General features: G+C 41.8%; 1 protein-coding gene across 8 annotated transcripts in view; it reads right to left on the bottom strand.

Annotated features, from left to right (window-relative positions):
* The window catches only part of NEK11 (NIMA related kinase 11), a 248,985-nt gene that overhangs the window by 55,118 nt on the left and 181,595 nt on the right, over window positions 1-12,272 (bottom strand). For 6 of the 8 annotated variants that reach the window (XM_014731862.3, XM_070238148.1, XM_070238149.1 and 3 more), the window contains one exon: window positions 7,710-7,770. The exons of the other annotated variants lie outside the window; for them this stretch is intronic. In XM_014731862.3, coding sequence (XP_014587348.2) covers window positions 7,710-7,770 — 61 coding nt within the window. The remainder of the gene's footprint in view (window positions 1-7,709; window positions 7,771-12,272) is intronic. 8 annotated transcript variants of the gene reach the window in all.

Below are 12,272 nucleotides of genomic sequence, written 5' to 3'. Positions count from 1 at the left end.
CTAAGGAAGTTGTTGCCAACCCTGCAGCAACAGCCATATCCATGCCAAACCACACGAGGAGGCTGGAGAAGAAACAGACGGGGCAAAGGAGAAGAAGATGGTACAGGAGAGAGTTACCTCCAGATGCTTCCCGTAGGAAGGTAGCCAGGGCACATTAGGAAGAGTACATGAGCTGCCTTAGGGGACTGGGGTTTGAATCCTGACTCTGTGATGTTTGGCAAGTCACAAAATTTCTGTGACTCAGTTTCCTCACCTGTACAAAAAACATTTGCCTTTAGGGCCCTAGTAAAGCTTAAATGCAATGATCTATATAAAGATGCTTTGTTGTCGGAAAAGGCCCGAGGTAAATTTATGCTGCCTCCCTCGTCTCCACGGCATGCACCCCAGTGCTCTGCACGGGCAGCTTCTCAATAAATAAATAGCACCCCACTGCCTCCACCAAAATTAAATGAGCTGGGAAAAAAGTGGACCAGCTTGGAAAAGAAAACTTGCTACTCACAAGGGAGATGATAAACACCAGGAGATGGGAAATAAATAAACTTTCTATTTTTACTACATGTTTACTTCACACAACAAATATTCAACTGAATTGTATGGAAGATTAAAAACAACAGGAGTTCAGGGATTTGCAAATGTTCTTTTTTTTTTTTTCAATATACCAGAAGAGGCCTCTAAGAATAGGACCTATCAGTTTAAAAAAATAAAAGTGTATTTGGATTGATGTAGAGCAATGAAGTGTGGATACAGGTTAAGAAAAGGTTTGTGAAAGCCAGACCCTAACTTTTTCAGCTGGGCTTACCCTGTGGACCCAGTAGCCAGGGTTTGGGGAGTTTAATTATTCTAGGTGGCCTGCATGGAGCATCTTAGCTTTAGAAACAAAACCTGCTTTTCTGTAAGAGCAGGTTGGGCTGGGTTCAAGACTGACTAAAATACTTAAGGAAAGTGCATTGGTACTTCCTTCTTCCTTTAGCAGAAAAGAATCACAGAAGTCACGCATGTTCACTGCAGACAAATTAGAAAACACAGAGGTGGAAAGCTGCTCAGAGAACCATTATTAACACTTTGGTATTTCCAAACGCGCGTGTGTGTGTGTGTGCATGTATCAACTACAATTTTGTAAACTTTATTACTTTTATAACACCTTTCATGCCTATGAATATGTAACTACACCATCATTTTTTAATAAACTGCAAAGAACTTCTTTGTTCTAGGTATCCCAAGCCCCCATTGCTAGGCACATATTTTGATTCCATTTTTCACTGTTGTAAACAACACTGCCATGTGAATCCTTGTGTATTTATCTTCACACCCAACTCTGATTCTTTCTTCAAGATAAATTCCTAGACATAGACTTGCTGGGTCAAAAATACTTCATTCTGGGGCTGGCCCAGTGACATAGTGGTTGGGTTTGCACACTCTGCTTTGGCGGACCAGGGTTTGCCAGTTCAGATCCTAGGTGCACCAGTCATCAAGCCATGCTGAGGCAGCATCCCACATACAAAAAATGACACAGATGTTAGTTCAGTGACAATCTTTCTCAAGCAAAAAGAGGACGATTAGCAACAGATGTTAGCTCAGGGCCAGTCTTCCTCAACAACAACAAAAAGTTTCATTCTTTCAGGTTAGTATAACCCAAATGTTGAAAGAAAACCTTTTTCTAGGTTGTAATTAACACTCTTTTTGTGGGGTCATAAATATATTAAAAGTTGAATGTGAGGCATCTTTATTAAAAACTTGATTCAATTTATTAAAATTCGTCAAAAATAAGCATTTTCTTTATAAAGCCTTAGCTGGAGTGAGAGCACTTTCTTCCCTGATTTCCTAGCCTGGTGGTTCTCAAAGTACAGTCCCTGGGCCAGCAGTGTCAGCCCCTCCTGGGAACTTGTTGGGAATGCAGATTCTCAGGCCCCAGCCCAGACCCATTGAAACAGACTCTGTAGGAGTGAGGCCCCGATCTGTGATTCTGATGCTGCCCCACTCATCTGGGATTCGTTCCTTCCTGCCTGGAGTCCTAGTCATTTGGTCCAAAGATGTTGACACCCCTAATACTCTGGAAGTTCTTTGAAAACAAGAACTGTGTCTGATATTCCTTTGTGCACCCTACCATGGTTCTGTGCCAGGAAATGCTCAATAAAGGTTTCAGCCTTAAGTGATCTGCAGGTGAAGGCAGTTACTCACGTTTGCAACTTTTCACATAAATAACCTATAGTACTTCTAAGTGAACTGGATATGAAACCCTCTGCCCTAGCAAATAGGTGGACAATCTTCCTCTCTACTGGTGACATAGCTTTACTGACCCAACCAGAAGTGGCCTCCAAAAGCAATTGGTCTGGTGTATAATTACTGCCAGAGAGAACAGCTCTATATTGTCCCTTCAAGAACAAGTATTCTCTAAAATCAAATGGCCAGGTGAAATTTGTTCGTTTACGGGGGCCCTGTAGCAGCCACCTCACCCAGGAAGGCACATGGGTGGCCATCTGTGCTGCGTGCAGTCAGACACACCCAAGAGCATCACTCAGCCCCTTCTGGGGCTGAGATGGATGATCGGGGGGCTGAGATGGATGATCGGGGATCTGTGTGTGTCCCTACCATCTCCTCTAAGCTGCATGCTGTGGAATTCAAGTCCCAGCTGAGCACTCTGCCAAGCAGATCCAGACCAAGGGTTTTGGTTCTGCAAGCAGGCGCTCTGTGCTGCCCACCTCCAGCTGGCATGACTTCGGTCCTTCAGGTGAGAACACAGGACAAGTTCTCACCTTTCACTACAGTGTCGGTCCTGACAACTGCTGTCCGAAGCACATGGCTCCCTCTACAGTCAGCAGCACAGAAAATAAACTGAAAAATAGTTACCTCAAATCGTCTACTCCTTCTGGCGAAAGCCAAACGAGGAAATTTTCCACAAGATACTGCAAGGGCCATCTCTCCTTCTACATTTCTAGATATTAAATTTCTATCCTTATAACAAAAAAGTTCATTTCTGTAGTAATATACAGAAGATTCTTTGCTAAGAGTATATTACTAAGAATGATTAATAATATTGTTTTAGGGGTTTATTTACGTTACAAAGGCTTTTTCCTGCTCCCCATCACCACACATCTGCCAAGTGAATGTGTCTGGCAGACACATAGCAGGTTCTCTGTAAATTGCCACTAATTCTGAATCGACTACCTCCTTTTGAGTTTTAAAGAATTTATAAAAACTACTAAGTTTCTATAAGACATAAACAGAAAGGTTAGTGATAACTAGATATTGTGTATCCACATCAAACTAATCCAAGCGGTTTCTGATCAGAAATATCCCCCCTCTCCTCTAAATTTGGTGGTTTCCATGTGTCAGTAACCAAAGGTAAAACACTTTAAATCACTCTAATTATTACGAGAAATTCTTCCCTGTCACGGTGAAAAGCACAACAGTGCGGGGTTAAACGGCTGTCAGTCATCCCTACACTTAACAGCTTAGAGTTTGAAGAGCTTAAGCAAAGGAAGTTTCTAAGGCATTCAGAAGCCCTGATGCCTTCTCTGGTCCGTGTGAGTCACATTGTTTAGTGGAGATTAAACAGTTATTACCAAGGTTCAGTGGAAGAGTGGAGGGATAACAATTTTCAAAAAGCCTAACTCATCAGACATATCAACACACTAAAAATTCTTAACGGGCAGAGAGGTTCTGAAGTCTCTCTTGTATTCTAATTACTTCTGAGACAACGTCCAGTTTGGATCTACAAAACAAACCTTTTTATAAATATAGTTTACTAAGGACTTGTCTCATCCTGCCAATGACTTCTCTCTGGAAGTACAGCTAATTTTCAGAACATTGAAAAGTATTAAACTTCATCTGTAGCCTTGGTTCATAATCTCTTTACTAAGAAATATGGAGACAGAAGTTTCCTTTCTAAATTCAATGAAAAGGAAGATAGAGGTCATCTTCTGTCCTAACTGAGTAGTGACGGGCCTGAACAGTTACTGTAGCAACACCATACGCTGTCTATGTAATGAGAGCCCATAACGAGTTCTCCGTCAAGTTATTCTTTTCAAAGCATCCTCCTTACTGTTTTTTAAAAGTAATCTTTTCTGATCACGCTTAAAAACCAGTGGTATCCTAACCTACAGGATAAAGTTCAACCTCCTTAAGCTGGCACACACGATTCTCTATGGCTTTGGCCCTATATATCTGGCTTATCATTATGTGCTTTATAAACATTTGTAGGGAAGAAAGGAGGGGAGGAAAAGGCAGGCTACAGATGTAAACCACAGAATTTCATGTTTTAAAGTATCTGCCCTCAGTGAAACGGCCACTGCCTACATTTTTGGCTGTCCCCATGCCCTCAATTCTGGCCTTTCCTGCTCCCTTTTAAATTTCCTCTCTTCTTCCCTCTCCTAATTCCACTTGGGATCACTCAGCATCCTATTTGTGAGTGGCCTTTCTTCTTGTACCCCATGGGAAATTTCGGGCTTCAGAAATGAGGTGCCTCCATTTGGGACAATATGTCTTCCACATGTGAAAGAAGCACCTAGTGCTCTCTGGTATTGTTACAAAGCTTTGCACTGGTTCATCCAGGACCCCACCTGGTAGCTGGGACCATGTTCCAAATAGGTCTCAACATCTGAGTGCTCACACAGTGCCTTGAACCCACCAGACCTCTCTAAATGTCTGGCGCAGATGCTGAGGATGAGGCGAAAATACAGCATTGGTTCCAAGGAAGCTCAGTAACTCTTGTGTACAGTGCCAGGCGGCCTAGCACACACCAACGGCACCACAAAGAGAGAGAAAAAGAACTCAGAACGAAGCACTTTTCATTTTCGCTTATAGGTGAGTTCTCTATAATTTTAAGAAATAAAATTTTAATTTTATACTTTAGTAATGCTTTGTTTGAATTATAAATTGGGGTGAATGCACATGGTAAGAATTTCAGGGATTAAGGACTTTAAAGGCATTGTTTTCAAAGTTTGGCATGGACCCAGAACACCAGCATCCCTTGGAAACTTGTCAGAAATACAGATTATTGGGCACACACAAGACCTGCATTTTCACAAGCCCTCTAAGTGATTCTGATGCATGGTCAAGTATGACACGCACGGATCAAAAGGCTTTAAAATGACCTTGATGTATAGAGGACACTAATACACCGAACTTGGAATTCAGAAGGGCACCTTCTAATTCGGGATCTCTTGAAGCTACACAAACGCTAACTCATTCATCCTCTCCACTCTCCAGTGATATAGGAAGGGAAAATCTCTCTTTCCCTGTCTTAAAAATAAAACTAAACGTGGGGTTGGCAATGGGGTCAAACAACAGAACTCAACATTTTCAGGGCCACAAAGTTAAAACTTGCTTGGTCCAAATAGCCAGAAAGGACGTTTGCGTCTTTGTTATTCTTTTCTCTCTTGTTGAGGGTTGGGAGAAGCTCTTGAAGATGTTTGTGGAAGATACTTAACATCTTAACATGCTCAACAGGCAACTGGCCATTTCCAAAACGCGTAGGCTGATGCTGAGTGTGAGCAAAGCCTAGCTCAATTTCATTTTTTTTTTAAATTTTTTTTCTTTTTCTCCCCAAAGCCCCCTAGCACATAGTTGTGTATTTTTAATTGCAGGTCCTTCTAGTTGTGGCATGTGGGATGCCTCCTCAGCATGGCCTGACGAGCTGTGCCATGTCCGCGCCCAGGATTCGAACTGGTGAAACCCTGGGCTGCAGAAGCAGAGCGCGCGAACTTAACCACTCAGCCACAGGGCCAGCCCCCTCAATTTCATTTTTGAGTGACAGGGCTTATACTCTGACATATTTAAGTTTAAATTGTCCCTTGGAAGCTGTTCACGTTCTGACATACATTACCAAGTACAGTGATTAATAAGGTCTAACTATTACTGTAGCTGGTGAATCTCCCAGAAAAGTATTTGGAGCAAAACAGACACTAGCTACCTGAGCGATCTCATCGCCCATAAGACTCTGTGGGGAGATTTCTTCATGGCTTCTGTGGAATGAGAGAGAGTACCTGGAGTCCTGAAAGTAACAATATTCTCATCTGTAGTGAGGGTCCCACTGTGAGTACCTCCCCAGACAGGTATTTACAGAAGCATGACCCCCACCATCCCAGTGTCTCCTAGCCCACCCCTTACATTCTCCTCCTTCCCACACACATCCTGGACACTTAGCTTTCCCCTTTCTGTTTTCTAAATCACTTACCCCTCATCCGTCTGCTTTCTATCTTCTCAAATTCACTAACAGCTCTCACCTGCTCCATCCCCTCTGTTCCTGTAGTTTATATCAGCTTTATGCCTTTCCTGTCACTTTAGTGGAGTTCCAGACAAAGATAAATGTCTATTTTTATTTCATGTTTCTAATGTTCATTTTTATAAAATCGTACAGTCTAGAAGGGAATTTAGATATCACCTATCCAATCCAGCGTTGTTGTGTTTTTTTTTGTAGTAGAATCTTTTTCAAGATATAATCTTATGCAGAAATCTAATGTATAAAACAGATAAGAGTGAAACTATTTTGGTTGAAGCTGGTAAAGGAGCAGAGACTGCATCTCATTTCTCTTAAAAATATTTTTAAATGTCTGTGAAGGGCCTCTTCTGCACCAGACACCACGTTAGACTCTGGAGAAAGAGAGATGAGCAGTGCAGACACGGCTTCTGTCCTCATGCTGCCCAGCACCCCTCCACCTGCCAGCTCCTGGAGGTCCCCAAGGAACCCAGTTTGAAAATCACTGATCTAATCTAACTGAGGTCCAGAGAGGGAAAGTGACTTGGCCAAAGGAAAGCCTTCCTGGTCTTGAAGTTCATACTTGGGAGTTAAATGTACCTAACAAGTGTTACTGATGTGCAATTGAACAAATCACAGGATGATGGTCAGGAGAAAAAAATCAAGGAGCTGTGTTATGACTGAGACTTTGCACACAAAAATGTGGAATAAGCTAGTAAGAGGCTAAAAGTTGTGCATAAAGCTAGTAATAAAATAGCAGTGAACGCTTGCACGCTGAAAACCTAATCTTTATTCCTGCCACCCTCTTTGGAGAGATTGCTTTTGGTGATGCAATTAAAAAATTTAAAATAAAAACTCACAGTCAAATTTCAAAGAAAAAAAATCTCAGCCCTTTTCATCCAGGACCTGTGAGAATATCCTCTGCTGTTCTCTCTGTGCCAGGTGTGACAATTTATTGTCTCATGCTAGAAGTTATCACAGTTGGGGTTTTTGGATTAAAAAAGAAGAAACTAAGAAATAGGGATTTATCCTTGAAGCACAGGAATCCCATTTAACGAGACAGACAATGCTAGAGAAATTTCAGCTTTGTTTTTTAGACCAAATCTCTTCCAATAACTGACTGACCTTGAGAGTGATGGTCCTTTAGGCTTGACTGAATGCAATCTGTTCCTACAGGATGAGGGAGGTGGGGAGAGTCCTCTTCCGGGAAACCTGGAAAACCTGTTATGGAGCACCGCTAGACCACAATTTGATCCCTATGGACCACGGAATTTCAATTATTTCATCCTTGGAGACTGAGGGTCGCTTACAATAATAATAAACAATTCTCCTTTGAAATTCCAGGCCCTGGGGCCAGACATTCCACCTCTGCTGGCCTCAGTTTCCTCATCTGTAAAATGAGGAGGTTAGACAGAAATATCTGTCAGATTCCCTCCAAGCTCTCTACTTCTTGGATATTCCATTCGAATCAGTAAGTATCACTATATTTTGGAATCTGAAGAAACTTACTCACCCAGAGAGGTGCAACCCAGGACGTTTTCCAAACACCTGGCCAGTGCTTCAATATCACTGTCCTGTCAAAACAAGAGAGATTGACTTCCCTGTGTGGTAGAAGAATATTTAAGTTCATGGAAAAGTGTTCTTGCCACATTCAGGAAAAACAAAGCACACAAAAATCTGGCTGGAAAATTATTTTATAGTATGATTCCATCTTTTTAAAGAAAAACATGTATATCTCTATATATCTACATCTCTATATATATCAATCTATAGATCTACTGCTCTGTCTCTCTGATGGGAAGAACACACACTAAAAATGTTTTAAGAGTGATTTTGATACAAGGTGTGATTATAGGTGATCTTTATTTTCTCCTTTGTGTGCTTACATCTTTTCTAAATTTTCTATAATAAAGAAATATTACTTATTTAATCTATAAAAATGGCAAATTCTATTAGAATGAAAAAATAGTTTTATTCCATCTATAATCTACTCAACACAACAGGAATTAAGTGAATATTTTTTTCCTAGAGAGTGTTTCTACGTCTTCAGTTTATGGTTTTCAAGGAGTCCCAAATCTAAGAATTGCACTTCTTGTTTACCTTAGCCCTCAATAAGAGTCAGACATCCCCATGTGGGTTGGGGAGGACCTAGAACTGTATTTGATAGCAAATATTGTCTTTAATACCAAATAAATATCTGTCCTCTACCCAGGAGGCCAGAAAGATCCAAAACAGCATCATAATGATCTGGGAAAATGGAATATTTTCCTTATTTTCAGGGTTGTGGTTATACTGAGAGAAATTAATAATTTATTTTAATTATCACCTGCTCCATTTCAAAACAAGCACCACATTTTATATTGCAGTAATTGTGGATTTTAGAAAAATGTACTATAGTATAGTAGACTACTCTAAAACATTATATAAATGTGTTGGGTTTCATTTTATAACATCTGGTGGCATTTGGGCAGCCACTTTTTATGCATGTGGTAAAACCCAGCATCATTTCCTGTTCCAATGTATAGAAGAGGCAATGATAAGGAAGGCATGCCTGGTCAATGCTAGTCAATGAAGCCAAAGCACCAATTGAAGACCCCCAGTGCCCAGCCCAGGAATAAGGAGGCACAGAAACAGAAGAAGAAAAAGCAGGTCCCAAAATCAAACAACCCAATAAAAAAATGGGCTGGAGACATGAACAGACATTTCTCCAAAGAAGATATACGGATGGCCAATAGGCACATGAAAAGATGCTCATCATCGCTGATCATCAGGGAAATGCAAATCAAAACTACACTAAGATATCACTTTACACCCATTAGAATGACAAAAATATCTAAATCTAATAGTAACAAATGTTGGAGAGGTTGTGAAGAGAATGGAACCCTCATACACTGCTGGTGGGAATGCAAACTGGCGCAGCCACTATGGAAAACATTATGGAGATTCCTCAAAAAATTAAAAATAGAACTACCATATGATCCAGCCATTCCACTACTGGGTATCTATCCAAAGAGCTTGAAGTCAGCAATTCCAAAAGTCCTGTGCACCCCAATGTTCATTGCAGCATTATTTACAATAGCCAAGACATGGAAGCAACCTAAGTGCCCATCAGCAGATGAATGGATAAAGAAGTTGTGGTATATATATATATATATATACAATGGAATACTACTCAGCTGCAAAACAGAACAAAATCATCCCATTTGCAACAACATGGATGGAACTTGAGGGAATTAAGTGAAATAAACCAGTTAGAGAAGGATAATCTCTGTATGACTCCACTCATATGAGGAATTTAAAAATGTGGACAAAGAGAACAGATTAGTGGCTACCAGGGGAAAGGTGAGGTGGGGGGTGGGCACAAAGGGTGAAATGGTGCACCTACAATACGAATGACAAACATTAATGTACAACTGAAATCACACAAGATTGTAACCTATCATTAACTCAATTAAAAAAAAAAAAAAGAAAAAAAGAAAAGGCAGGTCCCTTTCTTCTTCTGCACCCTTGTGGTTTCCAAACTCAACAAGGACAGCCTAAGTCAGAGAGGAACTTGGCAGAGACATCCTCTGATGGAAAAGCAAAGCACATATTGGATACACAGATGATAACACCAACCAGGCAAGCCCGGTTCTAAGCCTGGCTCCTCCATGAAGTGTATTGGCCTAGGCCAAATGGCTTGACTTCCCAGGTCTTGGTTTCCGCATCTGTAAAACTAGAGGGTTGAACCAGCTGATGGTTAAAGAGATTTCCAGCTCTAAAACCGTGTTCTTTGGGCTAAAGAGCTAGGGGGACAGTGAGTGTGTTAGATTGTTTTCAAAGACGGTGACAACAATCCTTTCCATCCCTGTGCTCCTATGCCATTCCTCACATCGAGAGGTAGAGACTCTTTCCCCACCCCTTGAGTTGGCCCTGTAACTTGATTTGGGTCACAGAATACGGCAGAAGTGATGCTGTGTGACTTCTGTAACAAGGCCTTAAGAGGCCATGTAGCTTCCATTTTTGCTCCCTTGAAGCCAACAACCACGTAAAGAAGTCCAGGCTGTCCTACTGGAGAAATCATGTGGTGAGAGGAGCGTGAGGGGCCACGTGGAGGAAAACACAGGTCCCCAGCCAACAGCCAGCACCAACTGTCAGACATGCAAGTGAGGCCATCTTGGACCCTCAAACTAAGCTCCCAGCTAAATGCAGCCCCATGAGTGACTTTAAGCAATGTCACATGGAGCAGAAGAACTGCTTAGTGAGCCCAGACAATTCATACAATCATGAGAAACAATGAATCATTGTTTTGAGCCACTGAGTTTTGGGGTGCTTTGTTACAGTAAAAGATAACTGAGACACTAAATAAATTGAGGTCACTGACCAACTTTTTTCCACTTTTATGTCCCAGTACCTAGCACAGCCCCTGGCACATGACAAATGCTAAATGCTCATCTGTGCAGGTCTCTGCCAGCTTCTGTCATTTGAATGGAAGTAAAAGAGAAGAATGGCATCAACTCTTTGGGCTATCGTCTACCAACAGAGTGGGTTCTCCCCTGCTCAAAGTACATCATTACTGGAAAAGTAGAGGAAAAAGCATACCACTTCTTAATTCTATGGCCTCGGTCAATTCAATTAACCTCTCCAAGCCTCAGTTTCCTTAATTATAAAGTGAGGAGAATATGGCCTCTGTCTCACACAGGGCTCTTATGAAAAGCAAATGAAATAATAAAAAGCCTTTAGTACAGTGTATGGCCCACTGGAAATACCCAAAGAATGGAAGAAGGGAGTTGGATAGGATGGAATGGGAAAAGGACAGAGACATAAAAGATTAAAAAGTCCCATCACTGTGCCCGCCACCGAGCATGGAGATTCTCAATAGCATTTGAGCCGAGACAATGCAACAGAAACAGTGAGAACCCGAGCCAGGGCTGTAGGAAGCACCTGGATGGTTGGGACACATCAATTACATCTTCCTAACACAGGGGCTAGGGAACAGTATACAGGGGGTGGGAAGGGCAGAAATAATTCTAATACTACAGAACGAATGATTGAATAAATAAATACTAACTTCTATTAAGGTCTCAATATGTGCCATTGTTGAACCAACTTATATGTATTAATTCATTTAAACTCCACCAGATGTGTTATTTTCCTCCCCATTAAGGAGGAGGAGACTGAGGCACAAACAGGTTCCATAATATGACCAAGGTCACGCAACTAGTAAGAGGTGGAAGAGGCAGGGTGTCTCCAGAGCCTGAACTCTTATTAGCCACTACATTACACAGACATATGGCAGAAGGCAGGACTCCTAACCCAGAGGAGCTCACGATATTGTTGGGGGATCAGGGCATAAAGTCAAGAAGAAGATCTAACAACAATTGCTAGGGAGATAGATAGGAAATATAATGCAGCCTGGGGACAAGATGTAGCTAAAGGGGGGTTTGGTGGGGAGGGGTGGGTTCTTCATCAACAGCTTCCAACTCCAGGTCAAAAAAAGTGGTTTAGGGGGCCGGCCCAGTGGTTAAGTTCTCACGTTCCACTTTGGTGGCCTGGGGCTCATTGGTTCAGACCCCAGGGTGCAGACATAGCACTGCGTGGCAAGCCATGATGTGATAGGTGTCCCACATATAAAGTAGAGGAAGATGGGGATGGATGTCAGCTCAGGGCCAGTCTTCCTCAGCAAAAAGAGGAGGATTGGTGGTAGATGTTAACTCAGGGCTAATCTTCCTCAAAAAAAAAAAAGCAGTTTAAGCAGAACATCAATCCTCTGTCTAAATATGACCTCGACGTGACGGGTGTGCATTCTCATGGTGGAACAAGCAAATACAGTCATGGCCCATGGGGGCACTTGGGACCCCTGCCGACTTTCCTTCCTGCCCCTGAAGACTGTGACCCCAGAGGTCATGGACAATGACTGAGCTGAACTTACATTCCCAAGATGGGACAAGTCATTTTCTATCTCTAGGCTGCAGATCAGAGTACTAAGACCAAAACAGCCACCTGTACTCATTTAAAACTTTAAAATTTTGAAATAACAAGATTTACAGAAAAATTGCAAAAATAGTATGAAAACTCCCACGTATCTTTCACCTTG

This window comes from Equus caballus, chromosome 16 (assembly GCF_041296265.1).
Source record: "Equus caballus isolate H_3958 breed thoroughbred chromosome 16, TB-T2T, whole genome shotgun sequence".
Lineage (NCBI taxonomy): Eukaryota > Metazoa > Chordata > Mammalia > Perissodactyla > Equidae > Equus > Equus caballus.
This window is presented reverse-complemented; position numbering and strand designations above follow the sequence as displayed.